This window comes from Ambystoma mexicanum, chromosome 6q (assembly GCF_040938575.1).
Source record: "Ambystoma mexicanum isolate Mex_15411 chromosome 6q, UKY_AmexF1_1, whole genome shotgun sequence".
Taxonomy (NCBI): Eukaryota; Metazoa; Chordata; class Amphibia; order Caudata; family Ambystomatidae; genus Ambystoma; species Ambystoma mexicanum.
Window position 1 is genome coordinate 1158766846 of NC_090937.1, and position 19863 is coordinate 1158786708.

The following is a 19863-nucleotide window of genomic DNA, read 5'->3' on the forward strand; positions in this document are numbered from 1 at the left end:
TGACGAAAAGGGCTTAGCTTACTGAAAAAGATATCGCAAGACTGCTCGTCCCATTTCTATCTTGTCCACATGCTGTCGTTCGAGGCAGTAGTGGCGGGTGAATGTATGGAGCACTGACCATGCTGCCGCCCTGCAAATGACTGTCAGTGGAACCCCCCTGCCCACAACGCCGTCGCCCTGGTCAAGGGAGCTCTGGGACGTCCTTGTAGCAGTTTCCCCGCTTTTGAATGACAGAAGGCAATCGTCGACGAAACTCATCGGGCCAGTGGTTTTGATATTGCCTTCCCCTTTGCCGAAGGCCCATATGCAACAAAGAGTTGCTGCGTAGATCGAAGGTAATATTTTAGAGCTCTCTTGACAGCCAAGGTATAAAAGACCTTTTCCGCAGCCGATGAGGGGGTCGTGAAGAAGGTGGGCAGGACAATGGATGAATGTTTATGATAAGTCGTAGGAACTTTCGGGATGAAACGAGGACTTGATAAAATCACCTTGTCTTTGAAAAATCTGAGATATGGAGGGTCTATGACCAATGCTTGCAACTCAGATCCGTCTAGCTGATGTTATAGCTATTAGAAAAGCCACTTTCCATGAAAAAAACTTCGACGATGTGGCCATTGGCTCAAAGGATGTGGCCATTGGCTCAAAGCGTGGTTTCATTAACCCTGCTAGTACCATGTTAAGGCTCCACGTCAGTGGAAAACGTCCAACCGATGTAAAGGACAAGCCACTCTTCGCCAAATGTAGTAGATACGGAAGAAGCTGTTCCGGAGTAACCCTCAGAGGTTCCACTCCTGCTTGTCCTTGACACCACGTACAGAATCTTCTCCACTTACACCTGTAGGTGGACGGGGCCCGCGCAGCCTGTAATATCTACCCACAGAGACTGGATTGTGATGCCGCACTGTTCCTTCGGGTGATCCGCTGACAGGTGAAGCAGGTCGGAAAACCATGACTGCCACGGCCAACACGGCGCTACCAGGATGACTCGGCACCTGTACCTGCGTATCCACTGCAGAGTTCTCTATCAGAGGTAAGGCGTAGAGGAACTTGCCGGTTCACGGGAAGGAAAATGCTTCTCCCACCGAATCTTCCTGTGGCCACCTGCTGGCGTACATCTTGCACTTGTTCGCTTTCGTGGCGAAGAGATCCAGCGGAGGCCACCCCCATTTCTCGAAGACCTTCAACAATTGATCAGTGTCCATTTCCCATTCGTGAATCTGGTCCATATTTCTGCTGAGCGAGTCCGCCTGCTCGTTCCTTACTCCTGGAAGGTGATGAGCTACGATGATAGATCGTGTTTTAGATCCCAGTGCCACACGAGACTCGATGGAGGGATCTGGATCGCGTGCCGCCTTGCTTCCTTAAGTAAAGGATTGCCGTGGTGTTGTCCGTCAAAACTCACTGTGGATCCCTGATGCGAGGCAGGAACGCCCTCAGGGCCCAGCGGACCGCTCTCAATTCAAGAAGGTTGATGTGCAGGAGTGATTCCTTCTAAGACCAACTGCCTTGTGCCTGCAGAGTGCTCATGTGCACTCCCCAACCAGTTAGGGACGAGTCTGTCACCATGGTGAACCGGAACTCCGGCTCCTGTAGGGGTACTCCTTTGGTGGTGGAAGAGAGTTCAGAATATTTCCAAAGAGTTAATAGGAGCTCGTCGGTCAGTCTGTCCGACCAGAGGCCCTGAGCCTGCGTCCAACTATCCGCCAAAAACTGTTGCACTGGCCTCATGAAAAGGCGGCAGTTGGGCACCAGAGGAATGCAGGATGCCATAGCCCCCAGGATTGATGTACGTTTTCTCACTGACAGTCTGGAATTGATTTTCAACTGACTTGCCAATCGACTGAGCCTGGTGATCCTGTCGAGGGATGGTCCGACTAACCCCAACTGGGTCTCGAACTGTGCACCCAGAAACACCAAGCTTCTTGACAGCGTTAACAAGGATTTTTCAAAGTTTATCGCAAACCCCAACCATTGCAAGAGGCTCATGGTGTCCTGTAGACTGTGCGTCGACGTAGGGGAGGACCCCCTCACCAACCAGTCGTCGAGATACGGGTGTACATGGTGGCCTTTCCTCCTCAGCCAGGCTGCCACCGGAGCCAAGCATTTCGTGAATGTTCTGGGGGAAGATTTCAGACCAAAGGGAAGAACTGTACTGGTAGTGAGTCCGCCCTACCACGAACCTTAGGTACTTGTGTCGCCGACACATCGGTATGTGGAAGTACACGTCCTGCAGGTCCAGAGACACCACAAAATCCCCTTCTTGAACTGACCACCTCCTGGAGCGCGAGCATCTTGAACTATGTTTTTCAACGACTTGTTTTTTCGACCTGCTTCACCTGTCAGCGGATCACCCGAAGGAACAGTGCGGCATCTCCCTCTTACATGGCCCAATGAGAGGTGGATCTGGTTCACTTTAGAGGACCAAAACTGGACAGACATCTGGTCAAGAACGTGCACGGCCTCCCCCTGCATTACCAACCGGGAATGTGCCCACAAACTGCTTCTATGCTGGTACTTCTCACCCCCCCCCCCCCCCCCCCCCAACCAGCCCCTGGTCTTCATCACTTCCAGAAGACACTGGATCCACTTAGCTGACACCAATGCCTCGCTGTAATTAAGGATCTCACTCAAGTGACAATACCGCTGGCCCCCGAACATGTCCTCCTGGCAATTCAGATCCCTGGCTCGTACCCGAGAACAGGAAGGAAGGTGGCGTTGATAACCCAACTCCTGCTGGCAGCCAAAAATCACTGCAGCACACATGGAAGTCTGCAGAAAGCCCCCTGGTGGTTAAGAACTTGGGACATTCTAATAGCTGAACAGGTCATGGCAGCCAATGCGGGCCTTCGCCATCCCTTTACAAACATTTGGGCCCCGCTACTAGACTATGACCAGAACAATCCGACCCTGACCTATAAGCCACGCTTGATTGCGAGAGCCCTCCACGTAACCAGCGAGTACTAGTCGCCCGACCCGGCCTAATGAGACTTGAAAACAAGCGCCATCTGGGATAACTAGGGTGGGAAAAGGGAAAGGAACAAGTTACTTACCTGTAACTGTTCTCCAGCATGGGTCTGGCATGGATTCACATGCTCATGAATATTCCCCGTCGTCAGGCTGGGAATCCTCGGTAAAGAAAAAACCAGTATCAGTTTCGTTTCTGATCTGTCTTTCGTAGCAATAACCAATCACTGGTCTCTGCGTCATACTGACCACAGCCAATGACTGCCCTCTACCTAAGCACCGCCTCTGGCAGCCATCTTCAGATTTGGAAGCACGTGAAGTGGCAGTATGACCAAGTGAAGAGCCGCAGAGGGGTAGGCGGGAGGGTTCACATGTGAATCCATGCCAGACCCATGCTGGAGAACAACAGTTACAGGTAAGTAACTTGTTCCTTCTCCAGCATGGGGTCTGGCATGGATTCACATGCTCATGAATAAAGAATACATAGCAGTACACACATGCACAACCACGGGAGGTGGCAAAGGCTCAACATTAAGCATTTCATCAAACCCAACATTAAGCACCTTACCTCCTCACCAGGCTCACCTCAGGCGAACAGGTTGCGCAGCACTGCTTGGCCGACCCTGGACTCCTCCCTGGAATCCCGATCGACGCAGTAGAATTTCGTGAAGGTGTGCGTCGACCTCCACGTAGCAGCCCTGCATATGTCCAGCAGGGGCACACCAGAAAGGAACGCCGTGGTAGCTGCGATCGCTCTGGTGGAATGGGCTCTCGTACGGCCAGGCAGCGGTCGGTTTGCCAACCGATGACAGTACATGATACAGCCGGAGAGCCATCTGGAAATGGAAGCCTTCGAGAGAGCCTTCCCCTGATTGACAGGTCCAAAATTCACAAAGAGTTGTGACGTCTTCGGAAAACACTTTGTGCGGTCCACGTAGAACTTCAGCGCTCTAGCCAGATCCAGCGAGTGCAAAGTCCTCTCAGCTGGCGACGAAGGCGACGGGAAGAACACAGGCAACACCAAGGGTTCATTGAGATGGAAGTCCGACGGTACCTTGGGCATGAAGGAGGGGTGCGTCCTGAGCACTACCCTCGTGTCGTGAAAAGTCAAGTACGGGGCCTTGCAGGAAAGGGCCTGGATCTCTCCCACCCGTCGTGCGGAGGTGATGGCCACAAGAAACGCTGTTTTCCACGACAGAAACTTCAACGGGGCCGAGTGCAGAGGCTCGAACGGAGGTCCCATGAGCTTGGTCAGCACCACGTTGAGCTCCCACGCCGGGGCCGGAGCCTTAACCGGCGGGAACGATCTGAACAGTCCCTTCATGAACTCTTTCACCAGACGATGAGACCACAAGGACGTCCGCCCCGTGGTTCTGGTGTATCGGGAGATTGCAGCAAGATGAATCTTGATGGACGCGTGTGCCAGTCCAGCTTTGGCCAGCGTCAGCAGGTACGGCAGTACCTGGGGAGCCGTAATCTGTAGGGGGGTTAATCTTCTGTGCGTGGCACCAGACAGAGAACCTCTTCCATTTGTGTCCGTAGCATTTAAGAGTCGAGGACGCCCTGGCCTTTGCAAGAACCTCTCTGCAGTCGGCCGGTATGTCGTATCCTCCAAACTCTAGCGCTGCAGGAGCCAGGCCTGCAAGTTCAGCGATTTCGGGTTGTGGTGGAGGATGGCGCCTCCTTCCCTGGAGAGTAGATCTGCGTCCACCGGCAGCTTGATAGGCGGGGACGCTGATAAGTCCAGAAGGTCCGGGAACCATATCTGCCTCGGCCACGCAGGTGCGACGAGGATCATCCTGCACCGTGACCTCTTGAGCTGGTTGACGAGCCGGATTAGCAGTGGCAAAGGAGGGAACGCGTAGAGGAACAGGCCCTCCCAGGGGAACGAGAAAGCATCGCCCATGCTCCTCGCCTGGGGAAACCTGCTGGCGAATCTCCGGCACTTGGAGTTTGTCGCCGTCGCGAACAGGTCGATCTGGGGTGTGCCCCACCGTCGGAAGAGGCGATCCACTAGATCCTGCCGTAGTTCCCACTCGTGGCACGAGCGCAGCTCCCTGCTGAGCGAGTCGGCACTGGTGTTTATCCCTGCCAGATGAAACGGCACCAGAAACATCCTTTGGGCGACGGCCCAATGCCACAGGTCCTGCGCCTCCTTGGACAGTGCTGGGGACCTGGTTCCGCCCTGTTTCCTGATGTAAAACATGGTGGTGGTGGTGTCGGTGAAGATCCTCACCACCTTGCTCTTGAGGGATGGAAGGAAGGACCTGAGGGCCCAGAACACTGCACGGAGCTCCAGGACGTTGATATGGAGGGACTTCTCCGTCGGGAGCCAAAGGCCTCTCGCATGCAGATTTTCGGTGTGCGCTCCCCACCCTTCCAGGGAGGCATCCGTGGTCACTGTCTCCTGGTGGTCCGGGGTCTGGAAGTCCATGCCCGCCGTCAGATGCGCGCGGGTGCCCCACCACCGGACCGCTCGGCGGAAACTCTTTGAGTGTGATCCTCTCCTCGAAGCCGCCCGTCGTTTGGATCCAGCGCGCGTCCAGGAACTCCTGCAACGGGCGCATCCGGAGCCTGCACATGGGAATGAGGTAGATGCAAGAAGACATCATTCCGAGGAGGGACTTGATGGACCTCACCTTGGCCGCGTCGGAAACCAACATCCGCTGAACCTTGCCCAGGATGTACCTGGTCCTTTCCTCCGACGGGGAGGCCAGAAGGGACACTGTCGAGCTTCGCTCCCAGAAACAGTGCGTTTTGCGCGGGTACCAGGTGGGACTTGGCGTAGTTCACGGAGAATCCCAGGTCCGTGAGAAGTAGGACGGTCCTTGCCGTGTGCTCCACGGCGAGCTCCCTCGTCTTGGCTCGGATGAGCCAGTCGTCCAGGTAGGGGTAGACGTGGATCCCCTCGCGGCGCAGCTGCGCCGCCACCGGTGCAAGGCACTTGGTAAATACCCTGGGTGCCGACCGTAGTCCGAAGGGGAGGGCTTTGAACTGGTAGTGACGCCCTTGGACCACAAACCTGAGGAATTTTCGGTGCCCCTTTAGGATGGGAATATGGAAGTAGGCATCCTCCAAATCCAACGACGACAGGAAGTCTCCTTCCTCCAGCTGACCCAGGACGTGCTGGAGGGTGACCATCCGGAACTTCTGCGCCTTGATGAATTTGTTCAGACGTTGCAGGTCTAGGATGGGGCGCCATCCTCCAGTCTTCTTCACGAGGAAGTATCTTGAGTAAACTCCGGAGCCCCGAAGCCTCTTTGGGACGAGTTCGATGACGCCCTTCCTGAGCATCGCCTTTACCTCCAGGAGAAGCTGAGGGACGTGAAGCTCTTTCCTGGCCACGGGGGGGACGCGCGGGCACCTTCTTTGAAACTCGAGCGCGTGGCCCCGGGCTAAGGCGTCCAGCACCCAACGGTCGGTGGAGATGGACTCCCACACGCTGACGAAGCTCGCCAGCCGGCCTCCCAGCGGGGTGCTTCGGTGGGGGCCCGACCCCACGGCTGGTTCAATCCTGTTTCGACGAGGCTTTGCCGCCTTGACCTCCTTGGCGACGACGGCGGGGTCCGCTGGACTTGCCTCGTCCTCTGTAGGCCTCCTGAGACGACGAGCGGGCCGCTTGACGGTAGGTGGAGAAACCGCCGCCGGAACCTTTGGAGGCACCCTTGCCTCCGCTGCTCCGAAAGGGCGTCCGTCGTTGCTGCAGAACCCCAAGGGCCCGGGCCGTCTCAGTGTCCGCTTTAATGGCCTGGAGGGAATCGTCCACTGTTTTCCCAAACAGGTTGTTCCCATCGAACGGCATGTCCAGGACTCTGGTCTGTACGTCTTGACGGAAGTCCGTAGCCTTGAGCCATCCACGCCGCCTAAGGCACACGCCGTCGCCCAACTGGCGAAACCCAGTGTCGGCGATGTCCGTCGCAATAGTGATGGCGTGGTCCGACGCCACCTCGCCTTCCTGTAGGATCTCCAGGGCATCCGCCCTCTTGTCGTCCGGTAGGAAGTCCAGCAGGGGAGCCAGTTTGTACCATAGCTCCCTGTCGTAGCGGGCCACGATAGCCAAGGCGTTGGCCGCTTTAATCGTCGTCACTGCCGACGAGATGACCCTGCGTCCCATAGCGTCCAATTTCTTTCCCTCGCCGTCCGGTGGGGAAGTCGATGTGGAGGCCGCACCACCCCCCCCCCTCAGCTTTCTTCCTGGCCGCCGCGGAGACGACGGAGTCCGGGGAAGGCTGCGCCCGGAGGCACAGGGGGGCGCGTCCGGGACCCGGTACTTCTTGTACCGGTCTCTTCTAGCTGGCGTCGTGGAAGGGTTCTTGAGGAGGGCGAGGCCCTCATCACAAATGTCATCCAGTAGAGGCACCGCGAGGACCGTCTTCCTCTTGGCCTCGCGCCGTTGATAAAGGAATCCTTCCCTTTTCTTCTCCTCAGGGCAGAGTTGGAAAAGCTCGGATGCCCTGGCGATCATGGAGTGGAACAATCCAATCTCGTCGGGCGGAGAAGCCCTGGTGGGAGGAGACGACAGTAGATCCTAGTCGTATGCCTCGTCGTCCGTACCCGTCGCTGCCGTGTCAGTCCCCGTATCATCCCCTCGGGTGGACGGTGAGGAGGGCTGGACGGGGCGCTACGGCTGAAAAGGAGGCGGAGGGTGAATCCTTTTCTTGGGCGGGGGAGCGCCAGAAGGTCCCGGTTCAGGATCCCCCGACGGGAGAGGTTCCTCCGTCGGCAACGGTAGTCTCGTCCTTATCTCTGAACATAAGGACTGTATAGCCAACAAAATGGCCGCCTAGTTGTCTTGCGGCGCTGGCAGAGGGGAATCCGACGGGCGATCAGGGGCCCCGTCGGCACCCTCGACGATGTAGTCACCTGCGTCGGGATCCATCCCGACGGGCCGGTCTTCTTCCACGCCAAGGCCGTGGCTTAAGACCTCGATCAGCTCTTCCTCTGAGGTTGAGGCCGAATCTACGACAACGCCTTGCCCCCCCTTTTTCTTCCCCGCCGGGGGTTTCACGGGGGTCCCATCGATGGGCACAAAAGAGGACTCCCTCCGAGGTGGCAGGGAGACTGAGCCCTGAGGTCGCCACCACTGGTGTAGCCTCCACAGGCTGAGCCAGGGCCGCCGCGACAGTATCGATAGAGGGCTTGGCCGGATGGATTAAGGCCTTCACCACCTAAGGTACGCTCACCGCCTTATCCGAGAGGGGGGACACTGCCTCGCTCCCCCTCCGATGGGGCCTTTGAGCTCGACCGGGGCCTCTCCAGGAGCTTCGCCGGGTGCTCACCCTTCCTCTTACCCGACCCAGAGCGTTGGCTCGTGGCTGAAGGTGCCGGGGAGGGTGCGCCCTGCCTGGCGCCCGTAGAGCCCGACCGTTCGGCGCTCCCGGTGCCCGTGGACCCGCGGTGCTTAGCCTTTTGTTGGGCCCCGTCGCCGGAGCACCCTCACAGGACTTAGAAGATCTCTCGGACTTCTTCTCGCCTGGCGGGCTCTTACCTTCCAGCCAGTTGGCGAGACGGAGGCGACGATCCTTCATGGTCCGCTCCGACAGGTTTCCACAAAACGTGCAGTCCTTTTCCTTGTGCGTCTTGTCCTCATGGAGACAGTAGAGGCATAACAAATGCTCGTCCTCCTTGAAAACGTTCTGAAGCTGGCATCCAGGGCAGGTCCTGAATAGCTTCCTGGGTGTCGAGCTCCCTTTCTCCTGGGCCATGTCCGGGGTAGGCCTCGGAACTTCTGGAATCCTCCAAAAGTGTAACTCGATGAAATCTTCACCCTTGAGGGGCGTAGAAAACTCTGAAACGGATCCCCATTGATCGGAAGTAGAAACGGTGGAGCTTGAGGCTCTTAACCGAAAACATGAGAAAATCTCCTAAAAAAGCGCGAAAACGCAGCAAAAGCTCGAGAGCTAAGCACGAGGACTCCCAACACTTGAACGTGCGGTAAAAATCTGAGGATGGCTGCCAGGGGAGGGGCTTAGGGAGAGGGCAGTCATTGGCTGGGGGCAGTATGACCCAGAGACCAGTGATTGGTTACTACTGAGAAGACAGATCAGAAACTGATACTGATTTTTTCTATACTGAGGATTCCCGGCCTGACGGGGAATATTCATGAGCATGTGAATCCATGCCAGACCCCATGCTGGAGAAACGCTGTACCCCTATTTCCAACCCTGTGACGTGTGGCATAGCCACATCCGAAACTAGGATCCCATCGATCCGGGAGACACCTCCATGTACAGCTGAATAAAAGGTGTAGGGTTTTTCTTGAGGTCAGAAAAACCGCCAGGTTTCTATTAACTGTAGGTCTAATAAATTGGGCAAGGGCTTGTCTTTTCGCATTATCGCTGGGAAAGTTTCATCCATTCGGGTGTTCATTATGCAATTGAAATCCCCATTAGGATCTGCCCCTTTCACCTGTACAATTTTCGGAAATAGCTCATTAGAAACCAGTCTTGCTCATCATTGGGCGCATAGATCACCACCATGGTCACCTGCTGGTCCATCAGAATCCCCCCCTGGATCAGGTACCTCCCTTCCAGATCTTTGACGAATTGCTTCTTGAAGCGGACCCCTTTAGCAATATGGATTCTCACCCCTCTTTCATCCCACTCTAGGCCAAGAATTGTTGTGAAGGCTCTGTGTTTCAGTCTATGCTCATCTTCTGAGAGCAGGTGGGTTTCCTGCACCCACATCACTGAAGCTTGCAATTCCACAAGCCTCCCAATTGGTCTTTTACTTGGGGAATTTAACCCTTGGACGTTTAATGTAACAAATGTTACACCAGTCATACCCAAGGTTGTATTGTAAACCCTTTAGTCTGTCCCCCATTTCCATAGAGGCCGCCCCCCGTACTGCATCTACACTATTCTTGTTCAACCACAAATTGTGTTTAGATTTATGCCCCCCTCCCCCAAATTCTAACTTCCCCATAACTTACATTAACATCTTCCATGATTTATCACAGTAGCTCCCTGGGGATCTGTGCCCCCTCTCCAGCCTTGCCTCCCTCCTCCCCACACAGGTCTATTGCATTATTCCCATCCATTACTAGAGGTGTACCACTGGAGTACTGATCTAGTCACCCCCTGGTCCTCTGCCAATTTAAGTCCATCGTTTAACCACCCCTATGCATCAATGTTAACAACCCAACCATGTAGACACCCATTTACCCTCTCATGTAGGCTCGTCATCTCGGGTTCTTCCTTACTCTCTTTATTGCGACCCCCTCAAGCGAGGCTGCACTGGTTTCCACTGATCCTCCCTGGCTCCACTTTCTCTAGGATGGTCTGAAGGATTCCTTTTTGTGGCATCACTCCTCAGTCCCCTTCTCTCATAAGTTCCTCCATGTCTTCCTTCATGACTGTACCGCTGCCCTTTCCATTCAAACCTAAGTCCGTTCGGGAAGATCAATCGATATCGGATTTTCTTATTCCTCAGCCAGTCCGTAGATACCCTCAAGCGCTTCTCTTTTGTAAATTGGCTTGTGCCAGATCTTGATAGAGCTTAACAGGCGCAGACTGGAAAAAGATGGGGTCTGTCCCGCAAGCAGCCCACATGAGGTCTTTTAATTGGTACATGTGTCCTCTGGTTATTACATCTGGGATAGAGTTCTTGTTGATTTGATAGATGGAGTAGAGCCTGTGGGTTCTGTCTAGTATTTTGTCCTTTTTACTTCCGGACCCAATATCTGTCAGAATAGGTCGATTACTATTTGCTGACGATCAGAGTCTGGAATTGATTTAGGAATGCCCCAAATCCATATTTTATTGCACCTCGACCTATTTTCGGCATATTCCTGTTCGCTTCTGTTCCAACTCCTGAACGCTTCTGGTCAGAGCATCCTGTTCATGTCCCTGCTCCGCTATCGCTGTCTCCACTTCATCCATTAGTTTCTCCACAGCGATAATGCCTTTGATGTCTGCCATTGACCTGGCCAAGTCCGAGGCACTATCCTGATGCCCTTTTTAAGCTCTTATAGCATCGCCAAAATGTATGATTTGCACAACGGAGGATCCTCCTATGTCAGCGTGTTTCCTGAGGGAGAGGAATGTACCCGAGCAGCTGTTTGCTGGTTGTGTTTATGGTTATCAGCAGCTTGCTTAAGGGCTTTGATGTCCCCCAGACAATGGTCCATTCTGCTTCCAAACATGCTTGGCCATGTTATTTACTGGATTCCAAATCTAGTTTGTATTTTGAGCCTAGCCTCAGGGTCGAATCTCCAGCTCCAACTAGTTAAGTTCTCTCGGGCTTGCTGTTCCCTTTATGGTTCCGGGAGCCAACTGATGGCGCTAGGATGTGGGGGGTGTCTCCTCCCTGCTTCATGGCTGTAAGTTTGAGGTGTACTCTCCCCCAAAACAGACGATCCCGGAATCACCAGAGCATTGGCTGGGTCTTGGCTTTCGTAGGTCTCTGCCGATCTCACTGCATTGAGAGTTCCTGGTTCATTTGTCATCAGCAAAGACCCCATAGGCTGCTAGGTCTTCCTGTTGGCCATCAAGTCAATAGTGCCCCCGCAATCTCCTCAACGTCCATCTGTGCTCTGCTCCAGTAAATAACACCGTCTCAGGCTCCCATTCAGAGTCTGTTGGTCCGTCATTTCTAGGGTTCTTTTTTGTGACATAACTGGGCTCTCATCCCCAGTATGCCAGGGCATTCACTGTGGCAACGCTGTGTCAAGTTGCAGGCCACTTATCTACATTAAGCCTTTCCCCTCCTGTTAAGAGTCTGCTGCTCTGTGTTTTACCTGGAGATCCCATGTGTATGCAGGGTTCCTCCATTCCTCCCTTGCGCCTGTATGTATATGCCTCCTTTGTACCCCCTCCCCACGCCCCTGGTCTCCTTACTTCTGGCAAGTGAGCGGGACACTGCTCCTACATTACAGCGGCACTCCGCCACCTTCTGCCTGACTTCGCTTCTCCGGGGGTGGGGTGGAGGCGCACCCGGCACCTGTTGTACAGACGTCTGTCCCCCTTAGCTGCAGCTGCTCTCACCTGTGCCCGTGTGGCCGCCTCTTGCTTTTCTTTACCTCCGAGGGTGAGATGAGGCACATCCGGCACCTGTTATTGGCAGGGGCACCAGCCCCACTTCCGCCGCAGGTGCTCGCTCTTGCCTGTGCTCGCGTTGACGGTGCTTGCCTCCTCCCCACTCCTGCTCCACCCGCAGTCATCTCGGGCTGCATCCAAACTCCACTGCCCACTCCTGGGGCCGTTCAGCAGCCCTTCGTTCTCGAAGTTATCGCTGCTGTATCTGCGAAGGCAAGGGGGAAGGGGTTGAAGACCAGCTTTCCCCATGATCTGGAATGCCTGCGCACCATTCATACTCTTGATTGACTTGCTCCCCCCTCCACCCCCCCCCATCAGTCTTCCAGCAGGGTGCCACATAAAAGACATGCTCACCAGCTGCCGATCCTCCCTCCATAACTCTGGTATTCTTCTCCGAACTTTCCCGTCATTGAGCATCAGCCACCATTTTGTGGGAGGCCCATCTGCGCCACAAAACACTTCAAGTTTCTCCAATAATACACCTCACCATCCCATCTTTTCTCTGGCAATGCCCCAGACTTATACATGGGTTGTTTTAAGAATGTAGGGATTTGGGTTTGAGGCAGAAAGGGATCACAGCTTACCAAGGAGCCATCTGCCCGGGGTTCGCAGCCAGAAATCACACGTCGGATTTCCTACCATCTTGAGCCTACATTCTGGTGATGGGACTTCAGGGATTCAAATTGTCGCAGGAGTCCAGAGATTCAGACGTCAGAAGACAATGCGCTGCACTTAGGGTGGCGATCCCAGGGTATTGGCGGTTTGTAGGTTGGCTCAAAATGCAGAACTAGTGGATCTCACCAGCCTCTGGGTAGGAGTTGCCATTTTTGGGTCCCCAGGTCAATGGAAGGAAGGGTTGCATCAGGCTCTTGTTACACAGCAGCCTCTACAGAAATTGCTGCAAACATTTTCTTCATCTTGCTCTTCGGATTCTGCTCCAGTGGTCGACAGCTTCCAGGATTAGAGTATTTATCAGGACCGACCCCTCTTGGGCAACTGAATGGCTTGCAGCAATCTCAAACACTCCTTTGGACCCTGAGCGACAACTGAACTTTTGGACTAGAATGTTCAGGCACTTTCCTGGATTCACAAAGACCTTCTCTGGACAGCAGATAAACAGGACTGGCATCAAGGGTACTTTGAAGAGCAGCAGGTGCGCAATGGTCCTTTGCAGCTCGGAAAGGAGTTCCGATTCCATCCTCTGGATTCCTTGAAGAAATGCAGCTGCAGACTCCTTTGTCTGGCAAAACCCATGCTTCAGGTTCCAGCTTCAGAAGAACTTTGTGAGTGAGAGTCACTAGGTATAGACATTTGTTGCCCCATTAACTCAGGTGGAGCCAGGCTAATTTATCCAATCATACGCTAGTGCATTCATGCAGGTAGGCAACAAATCAGGTTCACAGGCATTCAGGCCAGGCACCCATAACAGAATGTAGATTGGAGTAAGCACCCAGCCTTTCAGAACACTACACTAGTTTCAGTCTAGGGCCCAGGCATTGTATTGCAACCAAAACCAAATATCCACAACACTGAATGAGTGGACTTCATACAGGTACCACCCAAAGGGTGCATCCACAATAGTCCCTGGGAAGGATCCAGCCAGTCTGGCAGGAGACAGCCCTAGAGCCATATATGGTCCTTTCACTCAACAGCCCGTCAGGGGGGAAGGGAGTGTCAGGGCTTTCCAAGACTTGGAAAATTAAAGGTAAAGGCAATAGACCCAAGAGGCTACAGTGCCCATCTTAACTTTGAGGAATCTAGCGATTCCCTATGACAGGGCCTGGGTGTCCCAAAAATGAAGTACTCCGAGCCACTGGCAAGTCCGCATGTAGCTGCCACCAGCCCATACCCTGCACTGTGGGAAATGGGTGTACAAAAACCACATAAGCAGTACAATGGTGTACCTCCAACCATGGGTTTGACAAGGTTATCCCAGGGGTGTTCACCAAAAGGTAGCTGCACTGCCAGAGATGCAGGCTGGACCTCGGTCTTAAAACATGCAGAACCCACAAGTGGTAGGACATGTACTAGGAGGCCCTGTCTCACGAAAGGTATTGCTAGCATCACAAACAAGCGCTTATTAGGTTATGCCAATGATTTCTTGCTATGTTGCTTGATGAACCTGGTTATGTATACAAGTTCAATAAAGCCAGCTGAACCAGCCATTATTCATGGGAGAGAGGTCAATGGAAATTCAATGCTCCAAGAACGTGGAGCCAATGGTGATCAGTACTGGCAAACTTTACCCACTACAGCCCGGCTTCAGGGATCTTTGATACTTGCAACCTTGGTATGGAAGGTCCCTACAGGAACCATCACAGTGTTGCTGATAATCAAATCTACCCTCTACGTCATGGGACATCAGAACTCTGCAATTGTTGCTTCCGAACCCCCTTTGACGCCAGTTTAAGGTTATCCATTTTGTTTAGTCAAAGCTGTTGTGCCCCTCCATGCCTGACTGTGCCAAGTCAACGTCAGTATTCCTCACGCAGTTACTACTAAGGGACTCAGCACCCATGACTGAACTGACTTCAGCCTGGGTCACCTGTGTATGACCCCCGTCCCCCTGCTCTGAAACTAGACACTGGCACAGAAAATCAGCTGGAGTACAATAGAGCACATGTCTGTAAAATATACTGCAGACTGGGTGATTGTCTTAATACAAACCCTAGTGCTGCCAAGTGAAGCATTAGTGCAGTCACTTGTGTTAGTCTACCAACTCAATTGATGGAAACCCTGTGCCCACTCCACGGTATTCTTCACAATCCCTTGGGGGACTAAGTCAAGCCTATAGGCACATTTGTGCAGCTCACCACCTGCAACAGTGTAAATTTGCAAATTAACAGTTTACCACCTCAGTCCCATCAATAGTGTGACAAAAATGTAAACATTCAAAGGATTAAATAATCCATACCTTGTTTGATTCAAGATGCTCTGCCCTTTGCTCTGGAGACAAATCTGCAGTATCCAACAAAAACTTTTCTAAGGCGGACCCTTCACCTGTGAAGAAAATATAAACGTAACCATGGTGCAACAACTTGTAGATTGGTCTAGGATAAAGTTACTGGAGTTGCCAATATCCAGTGTTAGAAAGCAACGGACACTGGCATCCTGATGCCCCCCACACTCAAATGACACCTGCTACTATGTCCTCCATTTCATTCCATGCTCAATAAGCCACAAATGTCTTGCATGAAAATACATGAAACATTCAAATGACATTCCAATGCACCACTCAAACAGCATGCTTCCACTACACCTGCTCACACGAAATTAACTCATTTAGCACACCTCCCAGATATGCACCTACGGTTGCATGGCTCAAACCCCCACTCATCCAAAATATGCTTCCCTGCACTCGAGACCGTCTCACAAACAAGGTGGTGCCATGGGGCACAATGGCTGCTGAAGATCAGCCTTTAATCTGGACGCTAAACACTTTTTGGGGTTTTCTTGCTGCATTTCTTCACTTTGTGCATTACTCTGCATGTATTCGGCCCCTCAGATGGCTGAACCGAACTAACCTGCTGTACCACCAACTGGTCTTGCCAGACTCCCTCTCCCATTGGTTTCCAGGCCTAGATAGGCCAATAGCTGCAACCGGGAGGCAGGAGCCGGCCCAGATCACTAAAGGCCCTCAAGAAAGGGCCCCCTTCTGCTTACAGGCGACTTCTGCCACAGCCCAACCCTCCTTGAGGACGCTATCCTCGGACTATCGTGACTCACCACATTCTGCATGGGTTAGTTCCCCTGTACTTCTCCGCTGGTACTCGGCTCTCCCTGTTATGTACTCAATTGAAGCAGTTTCTGTACTCACCTTTACCATCCGATTCCTTAACCACAGGGCCTTACATTTAACTTGAAGTAAAACTTGTATATTTGCATTCAACTTCGGCCATTGATTGTAACTTGCTAGCCCATTTACTGTTCCATACTGCTGTACTTGCATACTCCTCCCTCTGCCTCTTTTCCCCACTCATGGCGCTCTGTTTCTCCCATCCATTTTAACTGCTCCTCTATCAACTATCCTTACCAAAGGTTTGCTATAGAAGACCTGGGTTGGAGGCCAAGATTTTTTTCAGATACCTATTCCAGCGCCTCTTCCAGACCGACCCTCACCAACATCCTCTAGATCTTTCCTTCACTGATCCATGGACATCGCATATCTCTGCCCAGTCTCCTCTCCCATTAATGGTGGCACTCGCTGGGAAGTTGTCATGGATTCCTTCAACTCCTCCAGCATCATCCTTAATTTCTACCTAAATGGCACTGTCATTGAATAGGAGATTGGCCTGAGGACCTTGGACCATAAGTGGTTCCCTCGCCACAACTTCCCACATCTCTGGCTGTCCCCATCCTTCCTTGGATACCTTGCCCACCCCTTCCTCCTCTGCCACACTTCAGGCTACCTCTACAGGGCGTACCTCTGATTTGTACCCCTCCCCGGAAGGTCTTCAAGGCTGGCAACCATCTTGCAACTCTTAACTCTCGCTCTGCTGTTAAACACCCCTGGCATATACCACCTCCTTGAAGGACTGGACCTTTATGGCCTTGGACATAGAGACATGGTTCATGGCGAGCAGTCGCAAGCTTTGACACTACTCCCCGATAGCTATAAGATCCTCTCTGCACCCAGATCCACCTGGCCTGGAGGGGGTGTAGCCCTGATCTTTCAGGAGTGGATTCCTACCATCATTCCCACTCAGATTTACTCATCTTTCAAATGCCTTGTCTGCAGGCTCTCAATTTCACCTAGCTACACTTAATGGTGCTACCCTCTACTAACCCCTGGTCAAATCACCTTTTCTCCGAGTAGTCTGACCTCTCCTTCCTCCTGGCCTCAACCACCACTCTTCTGTGGTAACCAACAACCACCTGGATACTCCGTCCCTCATCTTTACTCTTTTGCAACCTCTGCGATTCCCCCTCAATCCTCCCCTCTGGCCTGACTCACTCTGCAGGACACACTTGATGTCTTGGATCTCCTCTGGCCTCCCCCATGACCACTCCTCTCCTGGAAGGACCAGTGCCTTGCCTCCTCTTACCCAAACACCACAAGCCTACCCAAACACTGCCACCTACCTTCTCAGACATCCAGCCCATGAAGTGTGCGTCAGTGGAGGCTTTCGCTGCCACCTCCCCTCCTCCCCCCATTTCCTCCTGCTCCGGGTGACACCCAGACAGAGCCCTGCCCCTTCTATTTCTGACACTCTTGCCCCAGTCATGAGGATCCACTTGAAGTCCAAAGCAAAGTACAATTTCTGTTATGACTCCTAACTACACAAGACAAGTGTATAGGGCGGCTGACAGGAAATGGAGGGCTTCATCCTCTGACAGACTGGTCTGTTGCCTGCTCCAAAGGCAATAGCAACTCTGTCCACGCCAAGTGGAGAGTCCACATTCAAGCCTGTATCTCTGCAGCATCTAACAACTCAGCCAAACGCTTGCAAATCTGCAAGGAGCTGGCCAACCCTGCTGCAGGTTCTACCCCTCTTGCCTCCCAGGGTCTCTGCAAGGCCCTTGCCTCTCACTATCTCAAAAACCCATGACATCCTGTACACCTCACCCCTTCCTATCCCCTCTGTCCATGCTTGCTGACCCTCTTTCAACCAACCCCCCACACCCCCTCATCCTGTGCTCTCCCCCTGATGAGCTCGCTAGACAAGTCCCATCTATGAAAGCTTCATAAGGAACAAGTTACTTACCTGTAACTGTTGTTCTCCAGCATGGGTCTGGCATGGATTCACATGCTCATGAATATTCCCCGTCGTCAGGCTGGGAATCCTCGGTAAAGAAAAAACCAGTATCAGTTTCGTTTCTGATCTGTCTTTCGTAGCAATAACCAATCACTGGTCTCTGCGTCATACTGACCACAGCCAATGACTGCCCTCTACCTAAGCACCGCCTCTGGCAGCCATCTTCAGATTTGGAAGCACGTGAAGTGGCAGTATGACCAAGTGAAGAGCCGCAGAGGGGTAGGCGGGAGGGTTCGCATGTGAATCCATGCCAGACCCATGCTGGAGAACAACAGTTACAGGTAAGTAACTTGTTCCTTCTCCAGCATGGGGTCTGGCATGGATTCACATGCTCATGAATAAAGAATACATAGCAGTACACACATGCACAACCACGGGAGGTGGCAAAGGCTCAACATTAAGCATCACATCAACTCAACATTAAGCATCTTACCTCCTCACCAGGCTCACCTCAGGCGAACAGGTTGCGCAGCACTGCTTGGCCGACCCTGGACTCCTCCCTGGAATCCCGGTCGACGCAGTAGAATTTCGTGAAGGTGTGCGTCGACCTCCACGTAGCAGCCCTGCATATGTCCAGCAGGGGCACACCAGATAGGAACGCCGTGGTAGCTGCGATCGCTCTGGTGGAATGGGCTCTCGGACGGCCAGGCAGCGGTCGGTTTGCCAACCGGTGACAGTACATGATACAGCCGGAGAGCCATCTGGAGATGGAAGCCTTCGAGAGAGCCTTCCCCTGATTGACAGGTCCAAAGTTCACAAAGAGTTGTGACGTCTTCCGAAAACCCTTCGTGCGATCCACGTAGAACTTCAGCGCTCTAGCTACATCCAGCGAGTGCAAAGTCCTCTCAGCCGGCGACGAAGGCGACGGGAAGAACACAGGTAACACCAAGGGTTCGTTGAGATGGAAGTCCGACGGTACCTTGGGCATGAAGGAGGGGTGCGTCCTGAGCACTACCCTCGTGTCGTGGAAAGTCAAGTACGGGGCCTTGCAGGAAAGGGCCTGGATCTCTCCCACTCGTCGTGCGGAGGTGATGGCCACGAGAAAAGCTGTCTTCCACGATAGAAACTTCAACGGGGCCGAGTGCAGAGGCTCGAACGGAGGTCCCATGAGCTTGGTCAGCACCACGTTGAGCTCCCACGCCGGGGCCGGAGCCTTCACCGGCGGGAACGATCTGAATAGTCCCTTCATGAACTCTTTCACCAGACGATGAGACCACAAGGACGTCCGCCCCGTGGTTCTGGTGTATCGGGAGATCGCAGCAAGATGAATCTTGATGGACGCGTGTGCCAGTCCAGCTTTGGCCAGCGTCAGCAGGTACGGCAGTACTTGGGGAGCCGTAATCCGTAGAGGGTTAATCTTCTGTGCGTGGCACCAGACAGAGAACCTCTTCCATTTGTGTCCGTAGCATTTAAGAGTCGAGGACGCCCTGGCCTTTGCAAGAACCTCTCTGCAATCGGCCGGTATGTCGTATCCTCCAAACTCTAGCGCTGCAGGAGCCAGGCCTGCAAGTTCAGCGACTTCGGGTCGTGGTGGAGGATGGCGCCTCCTTCCCTGGAGAGTAGGTCTGCGTCCGCCGGCAGCTTGATCGGCGGGGACGCTGACAAGTCCAGAAGGTCCGGGAACCATATCTGCCTCGGCCACGCAGGTGCGACGAGGATCATCCTGCACCGTGACCTCTTGAGCTGGTTGACGAGCCGGATTAGCAGAGGCAAGGGAGGGAACGCGTAGAGGAACAGGCCCTCCCAGGGGAACGAGAAAGCATCGCCCATGCTCCTCGTCTGGGGAAACCTGCTGGCGAACCTCCGGCACTTGGTGTTCGTCGCCGTCGCGAACAGGTCGATCTGGGGTGTGCCCCACCGTCGGAAGAGGCGATCCACCAGATCCTGCCGTAGTTCCCACTCGTGGCACGAGCGCAGCTCCCTGCTGAGTGAGTCGGCGATGGTGTTTTTTATCCCTGCCAGATGAAACGGCACCAGAAAAATCCCTTGGGCGACGGCCCAATGCCACAGGTCCTGCGCCTCCTTGGACAGCGCTGGGGACCTGGTTCCGCCCTGTTTCCTGATGTAAAACATGGTGGTGGTGTTGTCGGTGAAGATCCTCACCACCT

The 19863-nt window shown here is 53.6% G+C and overlaps 1 protein-coding gene across 1 annotated transcript in view; it reads right to left on the reverse strand.

The window, feature by feature from the left end:
• Window positions 1-19863, reverse strand: part of UCHL1 (ubiquitin C-terminal hydrolase L1) — a 287246-nt gene that overhangs the window by 186439 nt on the left and 80944 nt on the right. The window contains exon 5 of the mRNA XM_069631750.1: window positions 14914-14999. Within this exon, the coding sequence (XP_069487851.1) occupies window positions 14914-14999 (86 nt within the window). The remainder of the gene's footprint in view (window positions 1-14913; window positions 15000-19863) is intronic.